Genomic DNA, 26,980 nt, shown 5'->3' on the forward strand with positions numbered 1-26,980 from the left:
AATTAACATTTTTAAAAAATGCTAATAGCAATGGATTTTTTTTAATGTGCATAAGAAATACATGTATCTAACAACAAAAATTCCATGATGTCATGGATACCATTATTTAGGAATAAAACTAAAATTTTAAAAAATGAGTTGACTAACAGCAGATATAAAAAATTAACTAAATGATATTATTAGTAATATACAAATAATAAGAATCTTAAGAGGGACATTTGGATAATGGGGGGAACTATGAGTTATATAAAAGTTGGGAGAGAGCAGTTTACATTCCTTCAGCCTTCTGCATATTGCTGCCCCAACTACTTATTATATAAGGCATGATAAAGTACATGTTGAATTAAAGAGGGTCATCCAGTAAATAGAACTCGGAGTTATTGCAAATGGAGAAAGCAGCTGCTAAAGTGAAGGAAAATGAGAAGGCTGCAGATATGAAAACTGTTTCACATTATTTGGGTATCTTTCTAAGTCAATCCATCCTCAGTATATCACTGAGTCTTTCTGATGTCATTTTCTATAAGCTTCCCTGAAAATGAAAAGACCATTCCTGCTAGACTACTTCTGAGATGCTACTATGGAAGATAGCCAACTGCAGGGTACCATGAAAACAGTCTTGGTTGGATTTGATTTGGTGCCGAGAGATTTGGAGCCTTATTTCAATGTACATCCTGGCTTCCAATCACTGACGGAACTTCTAGTGGAAAGGTCAACACTTGAACCTCCGCTCTACCCTTGGGCAATACTGGCCAATTGTTGTTGAACAACTTATTTTCTCAGGTGTGAGCACAGCATCTGTAGCACTAGACAGACAGGACTGGAAACTGAGCCCACTTTTGTTAAAAATGAATTTGTCATAACATAAGGAACTGACTCAAAATTTAAGCCTGGAGAACTTGTCTTTTTTTAGTTTAAAAGTCAGAGAAAGCCAGAAGAACTCATTTGTTTATATATTTGAAGTCAGAAATTAAAGCAGCATTAATTATAAATGCTGCTAAATGTTTCAAGAAGGGCAAACTTGTCCAATTTAAGTTCCGGTATTATCAAAGCCAGCAGTTCTTGATTCTGGCTGTGTAAAAGAATTTATCAAAGTAGTTTTTGTTTTTGTTTTTAATGGTGATACCATTCCATATCTATTATATAAGAATCTCAGGTGGCAGGGGTGTAGTTCACAGTATATTTTCTTATTGTATTTTGAGTGTGCTGTGTAAACATATTAATTTATAAAACTATAACCAATTTAACTATAACACAATTTCTGAAGTTATCTCTTCCATTTTCTAACTTGCTTTTTATAATATTATATCAAGTCTCTTTTTACAAAGAAACAGATACGATTGGGGCTTCTCTCAACATCTGAATGGCCCTATCTCAGCTTCTTACCTAAATCTTGTCCTAGCCAATTTTGACTAATTTCTACACTATTTACCTCTCCAATTTCCAAGTGGCTACTGGACACTACTGGTTAACTATAGATGGCCACAAAACTTGAACACTCCTATCATGGTGAGATCTATTTTCTCTCCCTTGAATCGGGGCTATCCTTGGGCTGCTTTGACCAATGAAATAAGGTAGATGTGATGCTGTGTCAGTTACAGACCTAGTCTTTAAGAGCCAGGAGCTACCATTTAAGAATTCTGACTACTGTCCTACTGGATGGACCACAGGGAGAAGTCCTGAGATTATATGGAGAGGGAAGAGTTCTGGCTGTGCTCAGCCTTCCCGTCATCCTTACTGAGACGCCCGGCATAGTGAGACCATCTTGCAGCTTCCACTGCAACCCAGCTTCCAGCTGAGGGACCCCAGTTAACACCATGTGGAGCAGAAGAATGACCCGGCCAATCCCTGCCTGAATTCCTGACCCACTCTATTGTGACATATAATGATATGATTGCTTGTTTGAAGCTACTGTACTTTGGGGCTACTTTGTTATGTAGCAACAGATAACTACTCAAATGTGGTTCCACTGACCAGCAGTATCAACATCACCTGGGAGCTCACTACAAATGCAGATTCTTGGGCTTGACCCCAGACCTACTGTATCATGGTCTATATTTTAATAACATCCCTAAGTTATTTGGACATTTAAGTTTGAAAAGCACTGATGTTGCCTACATTTAGTGTCCAGTTTCTAAATCAATTGACTGAAATGAGTGTTCTTGGTTCATATCAAATTTCACACATGCTCTGTGCAAGGCACTGGTCAGGAGCTATTCGGGAATATATCTTAATGGCTCTTCATGCTTGTCTTTTTTATTTTAGTCCTTTTTAGTAGTGTTTGTTCATTCCTGAGACCTACCCAAAAAACTCTTTGAAGGGCAAACCAAGTCTTAAACCATTTTGAAATTCCCAAAGAGCCGTTCACAGAACTGAGGTTATTAAACTCATAATTGAATGAATGGAAGAAGGAGATGAAAAGAAAAAACTGGCCGCCCTGCTAACAGGACAGGGGTGTCTGATGGCCACTTTAATAGGTTAGGTTAAAAGGAAACAAAACAGCATATGTTTTATAAGGTTACTTTTTTGTGTTTTTACTTTTATTTACACTTTCCTTTGTATCAAACAAAAGTTCTCAGAGTTCATTTAGAGCAGTTTGTTTCATAGTATTAACTACCTGAGTTATGAGCACCAACTACATCCCAGGTGTCATACTAGAAATTAAAGATATAGAGGTGAATATAAAGACCCAGCCCTGGCCCTGGCCGGTTGGCTCAGTGGTAGAGCGTCGGCCTGGCGTGCAGGAGTCCCGGGTTCGATTCCCGGCCAGGGCACACAGAGAAGCGCCCATCTGCTTCTCTACCCCTCCCCCTATCCTTCCTCCCTGTCTCGTCCCCTCCTGCAGCCAAGGCTCCATTGGAGCAAAGTTGGCCCGGGCACTGGGGGCGGCTCTATGGCCTCTGCTTCAGGCGCTAGAATGGCTCTGGTTGCAACAGAGCAATGCCCCAGATGGGCAGAGCATCGCCCCCTGGTGGGTCTGCCGGGTGGATCCCGGTCGGGCGCATGCGGGAGTCTGTTTGACTGCCTCCCTGTTTCCACCTTCAGAAAAAAAAATACAAAAAAAAAAAAAAAAGACCCAGCCCTACCCTCAAGGTATATAATCCAATGAAGGCGACAAACATACAATTTCAGGATAATACAGGAAAGTGCATATAGTTTCATGATTGGTAGAAGTCATAAAAAGTTTTGTATAATCCATACTTTAGTTTAATACCTGAATCTATAATAAAACACCAAGTGTAAGAATCATTAGTGATGAGGAACTCTCTTCCTCTTAAGGTGTCCCGCCACATTTCTGAATAGCTGAAATTTTACTGTTCTCTTATATTGAACTAAAAATCCAAATCCCTTCTACTCATCAGTCCTGTGCCATTTGTCACAGAGGCAACACAAAACAAGCAAAGTGTGTGTCTGATGGCCTCTCTCTCCTTGGTAGCACAGAAGCCTATGCAGGAAGAGAGTGGAAATGATAAGGGAAGTATCTGAAGTAATTACAATGGGAATTATGTTAAGTCAATTATAAGAACTAACTGAAGAGAAATGAAAACAAACTAATAAAATAAGCCAACACTGTTGTGTAATTTCTTCGGCAGTGTCATGCTGACTCAGACCTGGGCAGAGAGAGTTTATAAATCAGAGCTTGTGACAGGTATGAAACACGTAGCAGAAAGACATGAGAGCATCTTGATTTTAATTCAACAACTACATTAACCACTTCATGAGTATTTACTGTGTGCTAAATCAGGAATGCATTTAGGGAAATACTACTAATCTATGGAGATAACTTGCTTATAAAAATTTCTCTTTCATCTCTGTTGAAAAAACCTCCTAAAGTGACTCATACACTTAAATGTGCTTTACAAAAAATGTGTTACCTTTACAGACTTTGCAACAGCTTTGAGACAAGGTAATCTGCTGAGACTCTGGACAGTCCAAAGCTGGGCAGCCCGAACTCTCAACCAGCTTCATCGTCTGGTCCTGTTAGACAACAGAAAATAAATGACTTACCAAGAAGTTTTCAGATCTGGTAACTGAAAAGATTCTTCTAACATAACACTAAAAAATTCATCCTGTGAACCTCTGCATAGGCAACATACCCGTTAATGGCCTTAACCTGGAACTGGGAAACCTTTAAAATGGACAAGCACCACTTGTAAAGCACTTTAAGTGGATATCTCAGCTATGTCTACAATTTGTCAAACATGACAATTTTTCAAGGTAATCCTGAAAAATTCTGTTAGTTTTACAACATATTTGCACATCCAGATGACAACTGCAGCAAAGATACAGCTTGATTTAAATAAACACCTCAGTGAAAAAAATAAAATAAAAATAAATAAATAAACTGACTGAGCTTTTTAAACATTGTCATTTCAAAATGTTCTAAATTGTTATAGATTCTCACAGGTGAGCCTGGTAAAGAATATCTGGGATTTCTCAAAAAAAAAAAACTACAAAGGAAAGGAAATGAGGCCAAAATTCCTGTCTTTTGCAAATGAATGTTTATATATTTTATGGCACATAATTGGCACTCAAAAAAACTTTCTTAAATAATTGAATAAATCAATGTAAAATTATTATAGTTCTAGCAATCAAAGTAGAAAAAATCCTTCTCAAGAGGAAACCAAAATACAAAATATTTTTTTGATAAACATAAGAACCCTACCCTTAAAGCAATAATTAGTTCTATACGGTCAATCTCTAATCACTAACTATGTTATATTATGCTGATCTGTACATAAATAATAAAATAACTATTGGAATTTGCAGGCGTCCAGTTAATACTGCTCCATACACTAGATTTTTAGTTACCATTTCTATAAGAAATGCTTTTATGAAGGAAGTACTCATTTCAATATCTCTCTTTTCCTGGCTTATGTATAAAGAAATCTTCAAATTATCATAATCTCTTATCAAGAAGATGGCAGGACATGTGTGTACAGTGGAGTCAAATGACAGTCTTTGTTTGACTTGATGGCAATATCCATTCTCACAATCTGATTTCCAGAACCAGCGTTTTTCTGTTACAATTAAAGTCATATTCCCAGGACACATTTTCAAGGCCACAAAACGGAAAATAAAAAAAGAATAACTAGAATTGACAGCCAAGAAAATGGAAGTATAAGAGAGCTGTCAATTACACAAAGGTATGAATACAGAAGCAAAGGGGTCTGAGGAGAAAAAGCAATGGGAGTCCTTACTGTCAAGAATTTAGTCAAGAACTACAAAAGCTTATGCGAATCTGGTGGAGCTATGCTGTATAATTAGTAAGCCACTAGATGCACGTAGCTCTTGAACACTGTAAATGTAAAATAAATACAAGATTTTGAAAACAGTATGACAAAATAATGTAAAATATTTCATTAAGAATATTATATTGATCCCATGTTAAAATAATACTTTGGATTTATGGGGTTAATACAGAAAATTTAGCCCACTAAAAATTATATTTGTTGTGTGTGTCATATTTCAATCAGACAGCATAGCATTAGAAAGTGGAAATGGTGCCTTTTATTTGAGTAAATAAAAGGTTAAATTGTTCATTCACCTAATATTTACTAAGCACCCACAAAGTTGTCTATAGAGACTTCTCACTTAAAGAATTTAAACTTAAAGAATTGTATAGCTATTTTGAAATCAAATCAGCAACTATCCCAGTAGATTTCTAAATCATGATGAACCAGTTTTATGGGACACACTGGTCAGATGAAGAATACACACACACACACACACACACAAACACACACACACACACGGTAGTGAAACTTCAAATGCCCTCAAGATTTTAAAGTTAGAGCTGATATTTTAAAGTTAGAGCTTACCATTAGAAACCAGCTGACAAAAGTTTTCTGCTTTCCTAGAAGTCAAGTTTTCTCTGATTCCATTTTCTCAATTTAGAGTCAATAGATCTCCTTCTAAGTCTTCCAATCTTTAAATATATAGGGGACCTACTCAAACCAGCACCAGTGTAGGAATGATGCTAGGGAAATAGCCACTTTGAAATATAGTTCAGCAATTCATGTTAATAGTTTTGCCCTGGCCAGCTGGCTCAGCAGTAGAGCATCAACCCAGGGTATAGAAGTCCTGGGTTCAATTCTTGGTCAGGGCACACAGGAGAAGCAACCATCTGCTTCTCACCCTTCCTCTCCCTTCTCTCTTTTTCTGTCTTTTTTCCTCCCACAGGCATAGCTCAACTGATTTGAGCACATCGGCACCAGATGCTGTGGAGCCTCCAACTCAGGTGCTAAAAATAGTGTAGTTGGGAGCATGGCCCAAGATGGGCAGAGCCTCCTCCCCAGATGGGGGTTGCCAGGCAGGTGGATCCTAGTGAGGGTGCATGTGGGAGTCTGTCTCTGTATCTCCCTACTCTTACTTAAAAAATAGTGTTCCTATGTCTCAGTTCCCTTATTTTTGATATTTTAGGAGATTCGATATAAAGCCAAAGAGCAGCTAGAATACTTTATAATAAGCATGAAGAAATCAGAGCCTTCATGTTTTAGAAATCAAATTTGTCACAGGCTTACCTTGTTACATCTCCTCTTTGCTCATCCCAAATGTCTTCCAACTTAAGAGCCATGAAGTATGTAGCTGGCTTTTCTCATATTTAATTGTTTTGGCAAAATTTTTAGGCTTTTCTTTCCCAACACTTAATACTCACATAAATGCTCACAGTTTATCAGTGGTACCAGCACGGCAAATCATTATCTTAATTTTCCACATAATCCACACACACTAAATAAATCCCCAACACTCATGTATGAGAAGCATTTAAAGAGGAAAATTAAGAATCAAATGGTAATGGAACGCTAAAACAGAAACTTTTATGTAGACAGTTTCACTCAGGTAGAATGTGGCTTGAAATATAAAATTATGGTCAAGAAATATAACATTATAATGTATAAAAGGCAAATATGAAAAGTGTTATGAGATATGTTTGTTTTTCAATTAGCAGATCAAGAAGCAGAGTTAAAATAATCACATTTACCTCAGACACATACTGCAAGAGACCAAGGCAGTAGATTTAAGATGTTCCTCCCAAAGGGATTAAGATTAATATCAGTCTCTTCTCCATCCCACAGCTGATTTTATTAGATAATTTTTATGTTTTGTTTATAGTTAGACTGAGTTATATTTTTCACATGGATCAAAACAAAAAGTGACCACAGGCTATCTTCATCTACATTTTTTTCAAGACAAAAAAGGAGGAACTGACTTGAATTTGGAAAATATAAGATAACTTCATAAAACTTATTTTTAACTTTTTTTTGTTTTTGTTTTTTTCTTTTTATTTATTCATTTTAGAGAGGGGGGGAAAGAGAGAGAGAGAGAAAGAGAGAGAGAAAGGGGGGAGGAGCAGGAAGCATCAACTCCCATATGTGCCTTGACCAGGGAAGTGCAGGGTTTCAAACCGGCGACCTCAGCATTCCAGGTCGACGCTTTATCCACTGCGCCACTGCAGGTCAGGCCTACTTCATAAAACTTTAATTTGATAAAAAGAGTACTTTTGTTTATTGGTAAAATTATTTTATAATCATTAACTTACATGTTTGCAAAATAATGGGAATTTCTGTATATTTGAACTATAATTAGTATCTTAAGTTTTCTCTTAGATGTTTTAAAGGTATTACAGGGCTGAGATTTTAAAGAAACAGTTACTGTGTTTGTGTAACTGAAATAATTTTCAAAAACTCATAAAAAAGCCTCCTTACCTTGCACTCATAGAGAACACACACTCCGGAAGAGGAATAGACTGTTTTTCTTTCTCCTTCAAAGTAGGTTCGACCTTGAAATTGACATATCGCTTTGGAATAAAAAGATACATATTTATTTTTTATTTTTCATTAGGAAAAATAGTTTAGAAGTATTCAGCTTATTCTGCAACCAGTATTTCATTGTTCTCCTGACTTTTCAGGGAGTTTGAATAGTAGTCCCTCGTCTATCATGGGGGTTAGGTTCCAGAACCCCTCTTGATAGGCAGAAATCTACCTTATATTTATTTTATTATTTATATATATATTAAGGCTTTATAAACCCTCCCCACACTCTTATAAACCTTTCCCATACTTATTTTGCTTGTTTTACTGCAAAAATAATTAAAGTAATAAGTATATAAAAATATTGATATACCGCAAAATCCTGTGATATAGCGAAAAATCCATGATACAAAATTAGATATATACAGTTTTAAAATTCATGATACAGTGAGACCGTGAAAAGTGAGTTGCGATATGGCAAGGGACAAATATAACTATAAACCTAAATTGAACCTAACAAGGCACATGCAAGTTCAAGTTATTATCACGCCCTTTGAGTGCAAAGAGTAAAATAAGGTACAGAATGGGTAAGGGGCAAGTCAGAATTAGAAAAAGGAGTGCCAAGAAGCAGGCTCTCAGCCAATTATTTGCCTGCTAGATAATGCTGCACACAGGGAATATTAAGCCAGTGCTTAGGGCGTCTACAAATGAGGGTCAAAACAATTATGAGAACAGTTCATATTTTATATACCATATACCACTACAGAACTTTAAAACAGAAAATTAAAAAGATGCTATATTAATTTAGCACATATATGTAAATTTTGTTTTATAGGTGAGTTATTTTATTTATTTATAAATATCTATGGGTTTGGGCACCCTATTTAGGATGTTCAAGCATCTAATTCTGGGCCTGCCTTGCTTCCATCACAATTGAATATAATTTTAAAACAGAACTTCAAATTCAATGAGAAAAACATTTTGAATTTGTAAAAATGTATAGAAAGTATCAAATAATTTTTTGAGACTTTCAAAAGATTTACTTACAATTCACACAAATATTTAGCCAATGGAAATTGTTTGCTTGTTTTAAAATGAATGCTTCATATTACCCATGTTGACCTATCACCAAACCAAGACAATTTACCCTGAAGCTAACGAACTTTGACCATCAGCGCAGGTCTCTGGTTTAGATCCCTTCTAAGACTTAACATTTTGGTCTTTTAATTTTGTATTCTTTTCCTTTGTAAGAACACTCCTTTGAAGCCCCAGAACTCCTACATCACCTCAAGCTAATTGCTTCAAAAGACCAGCTGAAGTGATTATCTGACAGGAAAAGACTCAAGCAGTTTGTTAGCCCTGTTTACAAAATCCAATTTTCAGTTTTAACTACACAAATTTTACAAAGTTGACGTATTTCTTCTTAATTTCATTGGAAGAACAGAAGAGTTTTCATCCTTTATATATTCCCATTATCTTTAAAGAATTAAGTTGCATATAATAATTTGCAATAAAGAAATCAGATCTATTTTTGTTAATAATATTAAATATATATGGTACAAATGCTCATATTTAAAGTGTAACCCAACTTTCACCTTTGCTGAAAAACTAATATTTAAAAGCTGTGCATTTACATAATGAAAAGCATGCATATTTTTAAAATGTCATCCTTCAACTTATTCCTTTTCTCAACTTTTATTAATAATTCTACTGCATAATATATATTGCTGGCAAATTGATGTTAAAGTTTTAGAGGGTGCTGGAAAAGAATACAACTCCCTTGCATAAATTATACTACTTAAAAACTGGCTGAAGCTTGCTTACACTCATGAATATTCAAAATAAATCTACAGATTTGTCAGCTGCATACTATCTGTCATATTATGAATAAATAGGATGTGCATTTACCTAATGAATCTGACTGATTATAAACTGTATCTCCAACACATCATTTTTAAGTGTGCTTTTTTTTTCTTGTAAGATTCAATAACTTCAAAGTTTCAAGATTTGGCATATTGTATGTTCAATTATATTTAATAAGTACCACATTTAGTAAGATAATGAGAACAAATAGAACTTTCTTACTCCTATTCAGCACCTGCCATTCAAAGATTTCCAAGCCTATTATTATATATCTATAACTCGATAACCGCAGCCTATTTAAATGCAGGTGTATGTTGAAGAAAAAAAACCGATGCTCCCTGTCTTTCTTAAAATAGAGGGGAAAGGAAATACTGTAAAAAATACAAGGGTAAGTTGTCCTTATAAAATTCTTATGATAATTCAATATTCATGCAGAGCAGATGGACCGTCTGTTCTCAACTCTTAATTCAAAAGATTCAAATAGGCAACTTGTGGGACAATAGGACACCAAATGGAGCTTGGCCGAGGGAGAAAGCACAAAACAAATGAGACCACAACTGCTTCATTTCCTTCTAAGCAATGAGCACAAACAGGGTGAAGTTGGATTAGTGAGTGATTTTTGTCTTGAACTCAGAAAACCTATAGTCATTCCTAAGAATACTAAGAATACTATTGTACAAGGAATCCTGAAAATGCCATGAAGAGGGCTCTGGGCTCTGGGAGTAGATTGAAGGGGTAAAAGTCATATTTAGTTATTAATCCATTTAATAAACATGTACTGAACTCCTACTATATGTTGATGTTCTGCTGGATTCTAGGATTCAAATATGAATTATCAATTATTAAGACAAGTGTATTTTATGTACTTTACTGTGTATATGTTATGCTTTGATTTAAAAAAATGAACAGAAATGCAGATTCTTATGTTCAAGTGAAGTAATGACAATAATAATTTATTGAAAAAAAAAGATGAATGAGACATGATTCACGCCTTCACTATGGAGGACAGACAGGCTCATACACAACTAACTATAGTAAAAGGCAAACTGAAGTGTTACAATTGAGAAGTTTGTAACTGCACGCTAGCACAGGAGACTGGGTAGTGAATTGTAAGAGAGGACAACTGGGTCAAGGCTGAGGAAACAAACAGGGCTGGGGGAGGGCCCAGACTCTGGCGAGCGGGAGGCCATCATCACCCTGGGCTAAGGGACAAGGAAAGGAAATGGTTTTGCTGTAGCCCAATGTGAGCCAGTTACAAGGGGAGGCTGCCTAGTGAGAGCATAATCATGAGACACACAGCTTCTGCCAGAAACACAGGCTGGTGCCACGAGGAGCAGGGGAGGAACAGGGCCAACGCTCGCTCCTCCTGCCTTCCAATTTCCTGCCAGTGCTTTGCATTGGCAAACCCTACCCAATGCCAGCTGGTGGGGAGACCGGGCTGATGCAGTCTGCAGAAGTCTGGCTCCTGGGGCCCAGAGCAGGGAAGCGAAGGAAGGTGAATGGCTCCGGGAGCGTGGGGTACCCAGGAAGATAAGCACCCAGCAAAGGTAGCTGTCATATTAATTCACTTTAACCATGAAGAGATCTAGTTTACAGGAATAGATTGCTCTGAAGAACATGAGAGAGTAAAACACAAAACAAATTCTAAGAGAAAAAAATCAAGACCTTTTAAAAACTCAGATCTACTTTAGGGAAAAATCCAGGTAGTTTATAAAAATGAGGTCCACAGGCAGACAGAAGGCAAGAGAAAGGAACTGATCCTTGGAGAGATCGAAGTGTCCTCACAGGAAGGCAAGCTGAGTAGGCCTACTACCCCATTTTAACCAAGGCCGCCTCTGCAGGAGCAAAGCCTCAGAGACCACGATAATGGATAATGCCGTGGCTGCCACAAGGCCTACAAGAAAGTCTCCGCAATTCCCTAACCGAAACGGACCTGCCTGCTGACCTTTTCCTGATAGAGTACAAAGTAAAAGAAATCACTTCCTCAACCAAATAACAAAGAAATAATCATTTTTGTTGTATTGATTTCTCCCTTAATTTAACTGCATTCACATTTTCATAATCAGAAACTTCACTGCTCTCATACTTTGGGTGCTCATGAGCTTGCAAGTGTGCATATACACAGCACTAAGTGTTTGGAGCTATAACACTAGATTCCTTGGCCCCAAATAATTTACCAGCTTAATACACAATTCTATCAACTAGGCTACATTTTTAAACATCTATGTTTCAATGATTTATTGAGTATATTGCATGTATATTTCATGTATGTATTTTAAGATATGACATTTACAAGAAAATGGATATTAATTCATGCATACAGGCCTATCACTTTGCAAACAAAGAAGCTAGGCCCTGTGAAATCACACTAACCCACAGCATTATATCTACTTTTAATTTATTAATATTAATCAATGTTAAATGCATATTCATTGTCACTGGTACACATTGCTATTTGTATAACTTCAGAGGGTACCATTCACATCATGGTCTGTAGGAATTATATCACCTAGTGCTGTCAGTGCACAGGTTCTTCGGCTATAGTTGGGGACAGGATAAGAACTTGGGAAAATTCAATAGGATGGCATAACAATTGATATGTATATTTTACTAGGGCTATAATAAACATCACTAATCACATAGTTACTAGCACTATAATTAAGAGAGACTCTGAAAAAGCAATTAATGTAAATTACTTTCACTTCATTTCCCTGTCCCTATTTTAACAATTAAGACTAAGAAGGATGGAAAATGCTAGAGAAGCAAACTTGGAAGTCATCAGTTGTAAAAAAGTGAAAAATAATTTATAGCACAAATTGCGAAACAGGTAAGTGAAAGAAACCAGTAAAACTCTACAAGTCCTAAAGTACAAATTAAAATCCTGATTTATTGGTCATTAATGCAGAAACAGAGAATGAGAACCCTCTAAAGGGATTTCAATCAACTTCTATGAACCATTATTGAAAAAAAGTATCCAAATCTATAAAAAAATTATCTTAGAGCATAAAAGCAAAAGGACATCATATTATATTTCACTTCAAAACACTTCCTCACTAAATATTGAATAGTTTGCTTTTCCTTTTTATCACTAGATTAAAACACCATGAGTCTACTTTAAACTCCTCAATTATACCAACACCTTTAAAAATGATCCAACACAAAACTAAAAGTTACCGATACTAAGAAGAAAGCCAGGATAATTTATATAGGTGAGAAATGGGATTATGACTTCTTTCAAATTCTCTTTGGAAATATCAGGCATCAGTCATCTTTAGATTGTTTAAGCCATCTGTCAAGGACAGAGTTGAATTTAGTAGTAGCTTTTATATGGTTTACTTTGAAATCTTGATTTCCTCTGGGTAATTCTGTGTACAATGGCAGTTATTTCATTCTGAGCCAACATGGTATTTGTTAGTGATATACAAATGAAAGCTGCTGGATGAGAAAACATCTCATTAACTGTAATTACGTATATTTATGTTTTTATTTCAGCTTTAAAAAAAAGCACAATAAATGCATTCATGAGGCAGGCTAAAATTCTGTGGAGTCAAACAAAAAAGAAAATCTAAAAGTGGTTCAATGTTATTAAAAAGACTGCAATCTACTGTGCTGCATTTTTCCAGCCACAATCTTTTTTGTAATCTGGACTCACTGGACTCGATCCTTAACAATATGGTTATAATAAGTCTTGAGCACTAGCGGTTATAAATTAATTTTCCCTTTTCTACAATGCTTAACTCTCTTTTAGAGCACTGAACACATTTTCCTTTTCTATAGATAGTTGTACACTTTTAAAATCTTTCCTGCATAAGGCCAGGGAATGTCTTACTTGTCTTTGGATCTTACTCATCACCCGGCACTGACCCTACATAATAAAACTCCAAAGGTTTGTTGAACTTTTTCTTTTTTATTAAGTTCTCTTCCAGCTTCCTGTTTGATGAAAAGCCTGAAAACAATTCAGCTGGACCTCCCTGATACTCACATTTTCCTTTAAATTGGCCCTTATTCTTTGGGTTTTGCCTCCTATAATAAAGGGTCTCTAAATTGGCTCTCCCAGAAATGTTCTGTCCTTTCGGTTCTATAGCAGATTGCTTTCCACTGCAGTCGAGCTGAAGCCCTGGAAATGGGAGCAGGTTGGTCTATCAGGTAATGGAAAGGTAGCTGGCTGCTGTTACAGCAGTAATGTGCTAACAGGGATCACACGGGAGCGTGTGCGAGGGAAGCCCGCTCACACAGTTTGATGACCAAACCTTCTTCCTCCGCATAAAACCAATTTTTTGAAATCAGTGCTATTTAAAGTGATCAGAATTTCAGAGTATTTTAATAATTCACAAATTCATCAATTATACATATTTTCTTTCTTTACATCCCATTAATTATTTGAAAATTTAGTTGTTTGCAAAACTAATATTGGAGTTAAAGAAATGCGACCATCAAAGTAGATGCTCAGCTAGCTTGCCTTTCTCATTTTAAGTATTTTTATGTCCTTGGGCTTCTAAAGAAACTAAGAGTGCTTCCCCTAGGGGGCCTTATTCAGGTCAGTAGCCTATTCTTCCAAAAAGAGAATAAGTCCTGGAACACCATGAATCTAGGAAGAGTGAGGGTTTAGGGGGCAAATGATAAAAATAACTTTCAGAATAGAAAAACAGCAAAATTCTAACACCCTGTCCCATCAGCGTTTTGTTTAGAGGGGTTATATATACTGGGAAAATAGGAATTGGATACACCAAGGATAAGAGCAAAAAGGCTAAATTTATAACTGGAAAGAGGTATTCAGTGTTTTTGTTGCTAATTTAATCTTACCCATTTAAATTGCAACTAAGTATGTATATTCTGAAATTCTTTTCATTTAGCTACCTTTTCATTTCTGGCCTCATTGTTGATCCTGGCTTATACAGCATAGAATAAAGTCTCTAAAAAAGACAATGTAATCAATTCATTTAATTTCCCAAAGATAAAAGAATAAATCAGTAAGTGGAGGTAAAGATTTGGAGAAAAATATAGTATTCATGTTAATAAGGAATACTATTAAAAGTGACAGAACATAAACACAACTTAAGGTGACAGGTTTACCACGTTAAAAGAAAACATAATGTAAAATATAATAAGAAAAGGTTCACACATTGTCAGTTTCAGAACCAAGACTGGAATTCATCTGACAGTCTTTCTGTGTATCTTTCTTACCACTAAAAATTCAATAAACTCAGTCAAAACTTGAGACCTAATCTTTTGTTTAACTTTGTGGAATATTTTTCCAAAACAACTGGCACCTTTTAGACACGTTGTTTCCTTTTTCTAAAATTATTTTTATTTTTCAATTACAGTTGACATACAATATACTAGTTTCAGATGTATACCCCAATGATTAGACATTATATAACTTAAGTGATCTCAATAAATCTCATACACATCTGACATTGTCCATAGTTATTAGAATATTGACTATATTCCCTATACTGTACTTTACATTCCCATAACTATTCTGTTAATACCAATTTGTATTTCCTAATCCTTTCACCTTTTTCACATGACCCCTCTAACCCCCCTCTCATCTGGCAATCATCAAAATGTTCTCTATGAGTCTGTCTCTCTTCTGCTTGTTTATTTATTTTGTTTCACAGGTTCAGTAGTTAGTAGATTTGTATTTATTGTCATTTTCTTGTTCATATTTTTAATATTTTTTTTGTTTCTCCTTCCCCTCCTCCTCCTCATTCTTCCTCTTCTATTCTCCTTCTTCTCCTTCCTCCTTCTTTTAGAAGACCCTTTAACACTTCATGCAGTACTGATTTGGTGGTGATGAACTCCTTTAGCTTTTTCTTATCTGGGAAGCTCTTTATCCTTTGATTCTAAGTGATAGTTTTGCTGGGTAGAGAAATCTTGGTTGTAGGTCCTTGCTTTTCATTATTTTGAATATTTCTTGCCAATCCGTTCTGCCTGCAAAATTTCTATTGAGAAATCAGCTGACAGTCTTTTGGGAGTTTCCTTGTAGGTAACTAACTGCTTTTCTCTTGCTGCTTTTAAGATTCTCTTTTTGTCTTTAACCTCTGTAATTTTAATCATGATGTTTGTTGGTGTGTGGACCTCTTTGGGTTCATTTTGTTTGGGACTCTCTGTATTCCTGAATTTGTTTCTTTCACCAGTTCAGGACGTTTTTCATCATTATTTTTCACATAGATTTTCACTTCCTTGCTCACTCTCTTCTACTTCTGGCACTCATATCATACAAATATTGATACACTTGAAGTTGTCCCAGAGGTTCCTTATACTGTCTTCATTTTTTTGGATTTTTTTTTCTTTCTGCTGTCTTGATTGGGTGATTTTTGCTTTTTTATATAAAAAAAAATCACTGTTTTGCTTCTGGTCTTCATCTACTCTACTGCTGATTCCCTGTAAATTATTCTTCATTTCTGACTGGGTCTTTTCTATCGTCCCTATATACATTTTTATGCTGTTTAAGTTCTCTCTAAGGTTATCTATTCTTCCCATAAGTTCATTGAGCATTCTTATAACCAGTGTTTTGATCTCTACATTTAGTGGATTGCTTGTTTCCATTTTGTTTAGCTTTTTCCTGGAGTTTTGTTCTATTCTCTCATTTGGGACATATTTCTTTTTTCCTCATTTGGCAGCTTCTCTGTTATTTGTGTCTATGTATTAGGTAGAGCTGCTACATCTCCTGGCCTTGGTAGAGTGACCTAATGTAATAGGTGTCCTGTAGGGTCCAGTGGCAAGACTCCCCAGTCACTTGAGTTGGGCATTCCATATGGGCTGTGTATACCTTCTTGTTGTAGTTGAGCCTTGACTGCTATTGACACATCAGTGGAAGGGATTTACTCCCATACCCATCTACTGCAAGGACTGGCTCAACCACCATAGAGGATCCTCAGTGCAAGAGCCCACCTCACAGAGCAGGACTTACTTTAGTGTGGCTCTGGTGCCTGCTGAGTCTACCTCTTGAGAGGTTGGGTGGTGCTTCAACACGGTCCGAAGCTGTCCACTGGGTATGCTGGCTCTGGAGCCTCACAGGAGGTACAAGCCAAGGTCAGCCACTGCCTGTGTTCTGCCCAGGGCCTCTCAGCATGAGCTACAATGCGATCTTTGGATAGTTGTTACTTGTGCTGACCTTGGAGGTGCCCAAGAGATGCCAAGTGGGAACCAAGGCTGGCTACTGCTAATGTCAGGCTTGGGGCCACTTATTGAGAGGTATAGGTCATGCTGAGGCCAGATGCTACTTGTTTGAGAGATTTTAAGAAAGTCTGAAACATGAACCATGAAATGCCATTTGTATGAAAATGCCATTGGGAACAGCTTGGGTGGGCCTGAAATTTGGTAGGGTAGAATCTCAAGGAATCAGCAGGGCAGGGCAAACAGGAATAACCAGGTCATGGAGACACAGAACTGGTGCTCACCTACCAACTCTGTGAGGGGTGACTCCAAAGAGGAACAGTTGCCCCTGCCAGCACTTCTGTCTGGGAGAAAGCTGCTCCTGCAGCTCTCACACTGATACCAGATACTCCTGTTCCTCCTCATATTTCCCTGGTGCCTTTTAAACTGCTTCCCCAGTACTTGAACTCAGCGGGAGTGAGTCTAAGTTTGTGCACAGGCTCATTCAGGGGAACTTCCTGGGACTCTAGCAGTCCTTCCTCTCCCTTAATCCAAATCCCTGCTGGTTTTTAAGGCCAGAGTTATGGGGACTCCTCTTCCTGGCACTGGAACCCTAGGCTTGGGGTCTTGGTGTGGGGCTGGGACCTCTCGCTCCTCAGAGGGAACCCCTGCAGCTGAGATATCCCTCTCGATCTTGAACAGCTACACAAGTGTGTGGGTCCAGGAAGTTTGGTGTCTCCATCTCTCCTACCAGTCTCAATGTGGCTTCTTTATATCCTTAATTGTAAGGCTTCTGTTCAGCTACATTTCAGGTGGTTCCGAGTAATGGTTTTTCTGTAGTTTAACTGTATTTTTGATGTGGTTGTGAGAGGGCCCAAGTAGTACATTTACCTACACTGCCATCTTGACTGGAAGCCCACATGTTGTTTCAGTGTCATAGTGAAAGAGTTGTTGAACACAGAAATGTTTTGTAAATTGTAAAGCATGATATTTTTCATTGTCAACCATACATTAGTGCTCAGTTAAGAAATAACAAGTGAAGACCCTGAGATAGTGACTGTGCTGGTTTAAAATTGCCTCTTGTGTATGAGCAAAACACAGAGGAAAAGAATTGGGAAGTAGCTCTCTCGGGAGGACTTCTTTTGAATGCAGTTTCCTAAGAGGCGTGTTAATAACTCCTTCCACTATGCCAAGGATATTGGTTCAGAAAAGAGAAGAAGTACAGGTTAAAGGAAGCCAGATCCATGGAGAGCAAGGCATGTAGAAGGCACAGCACAGTGACAACAGAGGACAGCACAGAGGGAGCAGCAGGGGACAGAACAGTTTTAAAGTATATTTGAGAAGGAGCAGGAGAAGGGAAAGCAGAAAGCAAAATAATTTCATAAAGACCCGCATCAGGAGTGACAACATCTGGCATAAATGAGAAGGATTTATTATAACCTACTGTCTGCCAGTCACTGTCCTACGAAGGCGCCTTCCTGCCTCCAGAAAGAATTCAGCCTAGCTTGGGACACAGATGAACACATGCACAACTAACTGCATCCAACTCAGGAGCAGTGTTGAAATGAAAAGAAAAACAATGTCTTGCAAGGGTGGAATTGGAAATGCTTCACAGATGAGGAGCATCTGAAAAGGAGCACTGAAGAAGAAATGCTCTATGATATGAGTGAAGGAAAAATTGCTCATGGTATATTCAGAGAATAAAATAGAATAACAATCATAATACCTAGTATCTGATCCTAATGAACCTCTGGTCAGGATACATATATAACCTGTAACTGATTTATTACATACTGATGTTATAACTAATTTATATGCTACCAACCTATTGGACCAACAGTCTCAACTGTGGATGCATATTAAAATAACCTGAAGAACAGTAAAAATTCTATCCCCTGGATGCATGCCAGATAATAAGAATTCCTGAGGCTGGGACCTGAGCCTCTTTATTTTTTAACATTGCCCAGCTACAGCTAAGATAGTTCTTCATTCTCAGCATAGTAAAGTATGCAGAGAATAAAGAACTAGGAAAAGAGAAAAATATAACTAATTTTTAAATCACATAGATACAGTAAAAGCCTTTTACCCTGTTATCTAGAGAGGTATTTGGCCCATTGTTTTTTTTTTTAAAAATCAGTTAAAGTGAGAAATTATAGACAACAATAAACCTTAAACATTTTAATTGAAAACACAATCTTGACACATTCAACAATGTTGTGCATAGAACACTCTTCCTTAGTACAGATTCTTTGTGCTTCACTGTAGTCTTGATTATATAAATAAAACTTGCAATGTGTTGCCTCAAATTTCTAGTGTTTTGTTTTTCAAAAAGTGGAGTAAGATAGTATAATCCTGGTGGCTGAGGCCAGGCAGGTTCACATTGGATTCAGGCAGACTGTAGAGAAACTGCGGAGCGGGAAAGAGCTGGACCATTTCATTTAATAAAGTCTCATAACAGCAGCGGACAAGCACGCAGGCAGGGGAAACCGCCTCTCAGGTGAAGAAACAGCAAGAATGGCCCCCCACAGTGGCGGGCAGGCAATCCGCCATCCGCCATCCCCCGAGCGCAAGCGCCTATAGTCTTACATAGGCCACACACACCAGACGCAGCCACACACTCTCGCACCAATCAGGCAAAGTGCCTGCAGCCCGTAAACCAGAGAGTGAGCCTAACACAGCTGCCCCACAGAGAGATACTTGCCAAGCAATCTGAAGAGGGACTGTTGTAATGCTGTTTTCTTCTGCAACATTTTACCATTGTCTCACTGACATCTAATTCGAGAACATATTTTTTAGCAGCTTGAATTTAATCAGCTTTTCCCAGAACACTTAACTTTTACTTCATTTTTAAAAAATAATTTCATATTTGTATATCATTGGTTTACATGTTACATATGTATATTATTATATATGGCAATTAAATAAGATAATACAAATACAGCTGACATAAACAGGGTTGAGACCAAACACCTAGCTTTTGGTTAGCATGCAGACTACAGTATGTCACAGAAGCATATGTGTACAGGCTTTACCTCAAGTTTAGTTGATACCATGTTTTTACAGAGCCAGTGGAAACTGCAGAGGACTTCTTCTCAAATCACCTGAAGATCTTATTTAAATGAAGATCTTGATTAAGCGGATCAGAAGTGCGAGGGACTGCAGATTCTGGCTGGTATAGTGATCACACTTTGAATATCCCAGTTGTAGATCACTGATTATTAATTAAATCTGTCTACAAATAAGAGTCTCCTATGGAGACTTGAAAATACCAAGGTGTGAAACCCAAACCAATTAAATCAGAATCTCTATGCGAGGGGCCAGGGTTCCAGTATTTTTTGAGAGCATCCAGGTAATTCCAAGATAAGGCCCACATTGAGAATCAGTGGTAGAGATCAATCCAACTAGTTAATTCAGTGAGCTTTAAATATCAGTCTCCTTCCTGCATAATATCAGAAAGGGACACATAGGATATATCTATAATAATCTGGCCCAAATAATTTTATTCTTATGATATAATGTTAAGGATAACAGCAAAACATAAAGTCCTGTTTCCAGTGATTTCTTAACTTCTGAATCATTATTACTTCAAAAAGAAGTAAGAGAAGTAAGAGACCTAAAGGACAAGGAAGATGGTGCGAACAACAGGGTGAGGGAGAGACGGAGACAGAGAGAAAAGTCACTTACACTGCAGGACTGAATGTTGAATCTCATTAAATACAGCTGTGCTGTATTCTGGGACAAAACATTTGTTTAAATACATCACTTTTTCCTATTTCCAGACAATTTTTCCCCTAGGGGGCTAATTAAGTAAAATTTTCTTGAGCTATGCTAAATAAAACATTGAGGTTAAAATGTTAAACACATTGAAGTCTGGAAATTAAGAATTAAATTAACCCAAATTTAACATTTCTCATAGTAATCTGTCACAATTTGATTACATTCCCTCCAAAAGCCTCTGGAATTAAGAAGTGACAGTATTTCCCATAATCTTCCATGCATTCAAAGATACTATCATATATATTGCTATATTTCTCCTCACCTCCATTTATTAAGAAGAAAGTTTTAGAAATGTTCATTCTCATCTTTTCACTCAATAAATACTAGGTGGCTACGGTATGCCAGACTCCGTGCCCAGAACTATGAACAGACAGACATAGACCTTGCCCTCACAGATCTGCTACATAAAGGAAAGTTCAAGGACAGACTACCAGGCAAATAAACAATAACTGCAGATAACATGAAATAAAGATCAACAAGCAAGAATCTGAAGTACTGAACAACTACAAGGCTATTTTGGACTTGACCGGGGAATACTCGGGGTTGATCAGGGACTACCTTTCTGAAGAGATGAAATTTTAGCTGAGACCAAAACTGAAAGGAGCTAATTTGGAGAAGAACTAGGGAAAAAACTCCAAGTAGAGGCAAAAATTGGCTTGGATTAAGTTTTATATTTAGGTTTACTATCCATATTGAATCTGCAATTAAACATGATGTCTTTTATGAGCTCCAGAAAATTCTCAGCCGTTTTCCTCTCCTCTCTACGACTCAGGTGAAATGTACTTTAAACATGCTCCCACACCTTCCCTTTTTCCACCTCTTCGGGATGTTCCACCTTTTTTAAGGTTTTGGTCTGACCCCTGAATAATTTCTCATGACCTATTTTTCCGGTTCACTAATTCTCTACCTCTGCCTCATCTTCTGTTTAATCCATCTGTTGATGATATATTTTATTCCCCATTATTTTATTTTTATTTTCATTTCTAGAGTGTCTGTTTCTTTTTTTTTTTTTCAAATTAGCAATTTTGTTTTCTAGTTGCCTGTTATTTTATTTTTATTTTCATTTCTAGAGTGTCTGTTTCTTTTTTTTTTTCAAATTAGCAATTTTGTTTTCTAGTTGCCTGAAGATAAACCAAGACTAATCTTATTATTTCTTTAAACATAATAAGCAGACATATACCATATTAAGTGTTGGTTAATTCTAATCCAACATTTTTGCAATGTCTCTTTTACTTGTTGCTTCTACCAGTCTCATTCTTAGTTTTTTTGTTTCTTTAGGTGTCTAGTAGTACTTGAAGTAAATATTCTAAGAATAACTTGAAGTGTAAGATGAAGGTTGATTACTCCAGAAGAAAGGTTCGTTTTTTTTTCACCATGTGCATAACACATGCCCTTAAAGTACAAGCAAGACTGAGACCTCCTGAACAACCCAGAGGACTGTGACTCAGGCTCCGTGTTGGGAAAGTACAGCCTTTTAAAGGTCCAGTTTGTTGTAATGAGGGTCTCCAGTATACTTCCCTCTTGTATAGTTGTTGAGCTTTTATTTCCCCTTTATACTAGAAGGCCAAACAAAAGAAAGCTCAAATTCTCCAAGAATATACAAAATCTCTCAAAGCAAAATCTCTCAAGCAAACTGATTGATTGTTTCACTGTGCTCTCTCTGGTTTTTTTCTTCATTTTTGGCCCAGTATAATCTCTTGCTAATTTAGTCAACTTTTTGATGTTTTTACATTTTTTAAAAAATATATTTTTATCCTCCTTTCTTGGTTATTTTCAGTAAAGTTTGATTTAAATACTTAGTCTTACTTTACCTAAAACAGAGAATTCCATTCTCAGAGTATATATGTTCTAGTAAACCAAATCAAAAACAAGGGCTCAATTCAAGTAAATGAATAGATGATAGATATAGTTAAATAGATAAATGAATGAATTAATGAAGCAAGCAACTCTATAAAGCAGTGGTCCCCAACCTTTTTTGGGCCATGGACCGGTTTAATGTCAGAAAATATTTTCATGGACCGGCCTTTAGGGTGGGACGGATAAATGTATCACGTGACCGAGACAAGCGTCAAGAATGAGTCTTAGACGAATGTAACAGAGGGAATCTGGTCATTTTTTAAAAATAAAACATTGTTCAGACTTAAATATAAATAAAACAAAAATAATGTAAGTTATTTATTCTTTCTCTGCAGAATGGTACCAAATGGCCCACGGACTGATACTGGTCCGCAGCCCGGGGGTTGGGGACCATTGCTATAAAGGACTGCTAAAAAAAAATCTTTTTTTTAAATTAAATTTGTTGGGGTGACATTTGTTAATAAAACTATATAGGTTTCAGGTGTACAATTCTACAATATATCATCTGTATACTGAATTGTGTGTTTACCACCCCAAGTCAAGTCATCTTCTATCACTATTAATCACCCCTTCACCCTCTTCTCCCATTCCCCATCCTCTTTCCCTCTGGCAATCACCACACATTGTCTGTGTCTATGAGGTTTCCTTTTTCATTTAATCTCTTCACCTTTATAACACAGCTGTCCAAACCCCTCCCCTCTGACAGCGTCAGTCTGTACTCTGTATCTGTGAATCTGTTTCTATTTTATTACCTTATTCTGTTCATTAGATTCCACATTTAACTGAAATCATATGGTACTTGTCTTTCTCTGACTGGTTTATTTCACTTAGCATAATACTCTCTAGGTTTATCCATGCTGTTACAAAAGGTAAAATTTTCTTCTTTTTTATGGCCGAGTAGTATTTCACTGTGTAAATGTACCACAGCTTTTTTATCCACTCATCTACTGATGGGAACTTGGACTGCTTCCATTCTTGACTATTGTAAATAATGCTACAATAATTATAAGGTGTTTGTATTCTTTCAAATTAGTGTTTTGTGTTTCTTTGGATATATTCCCAGAATTGGTATCATTGGGTCATAAAGCAACTCCATTTTTAATTTTTTGAGGTAACTCCATATTACTTTCTACAGTGGCTGCACCAATCTACATTTCCACAAACAGTGTATGAGGTTTCCCTTTTTTCCACATCCACATTTTTGCCAACACTTGTTATTTTTTATGATAGTCATTCTGACAGGTATGATTTGAGATGATTAGTGACATTGAACATCTTTTCACATATCTACTTATCTGTATGTCCTCTTTGAAAAAAGTGTCTATTCAGGTCCTTTGCCCATTTTCTAACTGGATTTTTTCTTTTTTTTGGTGTTTAGTTGTATAAATTTTAGATATCAAACCCTTATCAAATGTATCATTAGAAAATATGTTCTCTCACTCAGTGGGCTATCTTTTCATTTGTTGATGGTTTCCCTTGTTGTGCAAAAACTTTTAGTATGATGTAGTCTCATTTGTTTAGAGAATCCAAAAGATTTCACCAAAATAACTACTAAAACTGATAAATGAATTCAGTCAAGTTGCAGGATACAAAATAAATACCCAGAAATCAGTTGCATTTTATATACCATTGATGAACTATCAGAAAGGGAAACTAAGAAGACAACTCCATTCACAATTGCTTCAAAAAAATAAAACACTTAGGAATAAATTTAACCAAGGATGTAAAAGACCTGTACTCGGGAAATTATAAAACACTGAAGAAAGAAACTGAAGACGACACAAATAAGTGGAAGCATATTCTGTTTTTACAAATAAGAAGAATTAACATTAAACCGTCCATGCTACCCAAAGATATATACAGATTCAATGCAATTCCTATCAAATACCAATGGTGTATTTCACAGAACTACACAAAAGATCCTGACTAGCTGAAGAAATCTTGAAAAATAAGAACAAAGCCGAAAGAATCACTCTATCTGATATCAAACTATACTACAAGCCCATAGCATTCAAAACAGCCTGGTAAATCAATGGAACAGAAGAGAGAGCCCAGAAATAAACCCATGTCTTTATGCTCAATTAATATTTGACAAAGGACATATTAATATAATACAATGGGGTAAAAACAGTGTGTCTATTCATTAAATGGTGTTGGGAAAATTGGACAGATACATGCAAAATAATAAAACTAGGCCATGGCCATGGCCGGTTGGCTCAGTGGTAGAGCGTCAGCCTGGTGTGCAGGAGTCCCGGATTCAATTCCCGGCCAGGGCACACAGGAGAAGCGCCCATCTGCTTCTCCACCCCTCCCCCTCTCCTTCCTCTCTGTCTCTCTCATCCCCTCCAGCAGCCAAGGCTCCATTGGAGCAAAGTTGGCCTGAGCGCTGAGGATGGCTCCATGGCCTCTGCCTCAGGTGCTAGAATGGCTCTGGTTGCAACAGAGCAACGCCCCAGATGGGCAGAGCATCACCTCCTGGTGGGCATGCCGGGTGGATCCCAGTTGCGCGCATGCGGGAGTCTGTCTGACTGCCTCCCCGTTTCCAACTTCAGGAAAATATAAATAAATAAATAAATAAATAAATAAATAAATAAATAAATAAATCTAGGCCACATGAGAATAAACTCAAAACGGGTTGAAAATTTAAATGTTACACTCGAAACCACAAAAATACAAAAGAAAACATAGGCAATAAATTATTGGACATTCTTCGTAGCAATATTTTTTTCTGATATATCACTGCAGACAAGGAAAACAAAAGAAAAAATAAAATAACAATCTTGACTCTCAGGGAGACCATGGTACATAGAAATTGCAAGGCAAAATTAAGACTCCAGAGTTCTAAAGTAAAAATTAGGTCCTTGATTAAATAGTGTTTAATATTAGACATATGCTAAGATCAACTTTGTTTTTAGAAAATTGACAGCAATCAGGAATAAACATCAGCTTGTTACATAGGTGTTTTCTTAAGTAAGCAAGATTTCGCTAGCATGTGGCTCAACAAATTCAACAGTAGCCAAAAGAAAGACCAGAAAAAGAAGTCACTCCTAAATATCTCAAAGTTCATCCAGAGTAATCGTCCTAGCATTACTATTTTGCAAAGGGTATCTGATAAGCAAAATTTTACTTAAAAATTAGTTACAGAATCAGCAAATGTCTGATTTACACTTAGTCTCCCACTTCTAATAAAGTTAAAAGAGAAATGATATATAATGTAATACTGCCTTCTAACTTACCTATGCAAGCATAAAGTTAATTTTATTGAATAGAAAATTATCCTATTTTGTTATAAACTCATGCATTTAAACAATTACAAAGCAAATATTCTCATACTTATGTACCCATTGACCAGTTTACTGTCATGTTTCATTTCTAATGCTATAATTAATTACCTAAAACTAAAGGATTACTTTTTTAGCTATTCATACTATTCAAGTATTTATAGGTAACAATATTTTTCTTTATTCAATAAAAATAATTTGTGAAATATTCTAAATAAATACCCCATATTCTCCTAACATTAGTTCTTTTTTAGTATTTCAGAGTAGAGTTGCTTTGCTTAATATAAAGCATACCCATTTTCTGAGTATTTTATTTTACTCTAAGTCTCCCATATGTAGTTGTTAAATATCTGTTTTCCTGATTATGCATAATTGTTCAGAATATAGCAATATTGGCCATTGTAATAACTAGTTAAATAGTGTCAGCCAGGACACATTAGTTTACAATTAATAATTATTTATAATAACAAAACAACTGTTTGTTCTTTCATTGATTAAAATTATACCTCTTTAATAGGCACACTCAGTATTTGACCATTCCTTCCATATTCCTTTCTAATTTTTCATAAAAGACATCTCTAAATGGTAGTTATTTCAGCTTCAAATCATCTCTTTTCCAATAATTGTTTTTTCTTTTTTTGGCACACACTTTCTACCCTGCAATAACCCTCCATGATAAATACATGAATCCAGCACTCAGAGCATTGTTACCTGGCTGCTTGACAATTTGGTCAACCTCAATCATTAAACACTCAGTGGCCCACAGAGTGTCATTCTCTCACTCTTTGGCTGGTTCTTAAATCTTTGCTCTTCAGTAATTCCATACAGTCATTTAATTATTAAACTAAGTCTTCCTCAATATCTCTGCATGTGTGACCTCTGTATCCAATCAGGATAGAATTGCTCTCTAGGACCTCCAAACCTAACTAAAATCCAGATGCAAATGAGGACAAAAGGATGACTACAAAAAAAAAAATATGTGACCAACTACAAACTAACAAGATAAAAATATAGACCAGCTGCAGGGGAACTCAATAATGAAGTTACAGGAACCAGCTGCTACTGTTCAAGAAAGACTTTGTAGTAAATTAAATTCTGATTTATTCAAATATGACCTCCTTTGGGAAGCTTTCCATGAATCCCCCAAATGAGAGAGTTTTCCTCTACACTATCGATCCACAGCACTTTGTACATATCTTTAACATGACACCCAGCACATCATATTATAATCCATTGCTTCTCACTGAACCATTAAGTTACTGAGAAAGGCTGTACTACTGTGTTGTCATAGCCAGCATCCAAATGCCTGGAACTTAAGAATCTGTTCAATGAGTAAAAAGTACCATACCC

General features: G+C 36.5%; 1 protein-coding gene across 4 annotated transcripts in view; it reads right to left on the bottom strand.

Annotated features, from left to right (window-relative positions):
* Positions 1–26,980, bottom strand: part of NELL2 (neural EGFL like 2) — a 489,520-nt gene that overhangs the window by 217,792 nt on the left and 244,748 nt on the right. For all 4 annotated transcript variants that reach the window (XM_066369010.1, XM_066369011.1, XM_066369013.1 and 1 more), the window contains 2 exons: positions 7,707–7,798; positions 3,873–3,975 (listed from right to left, as the gene is read on the bottom strand). In XM_066369010.1, coding sequence (XP_066225107.1) covers positions 3,873–3,975; positions 7,707–7,798 — 195 coding nt within the window. The remainder of the gene's footprint in view (positions 1–3,872; positions 3,976–7,706; positions 7,799–26,980) is intronic.

This window comes from Saccopteryx leptura, chromosome 2 (assembly GCF_036850995.1).
Source record: "Saccopteryx leptura isolate mSacLep1 chromosome 2, mSacLep1_pri_phased_curated, whole genome shotgun sequence".
Classification (NCBI taxonomy): domain Eukaryota; kingdom Metazoa; phylum Chordata; class Mammalia; order Chiroptera; family Emballonuridae; genus Saccopteryx; species Saccopteryx leptura.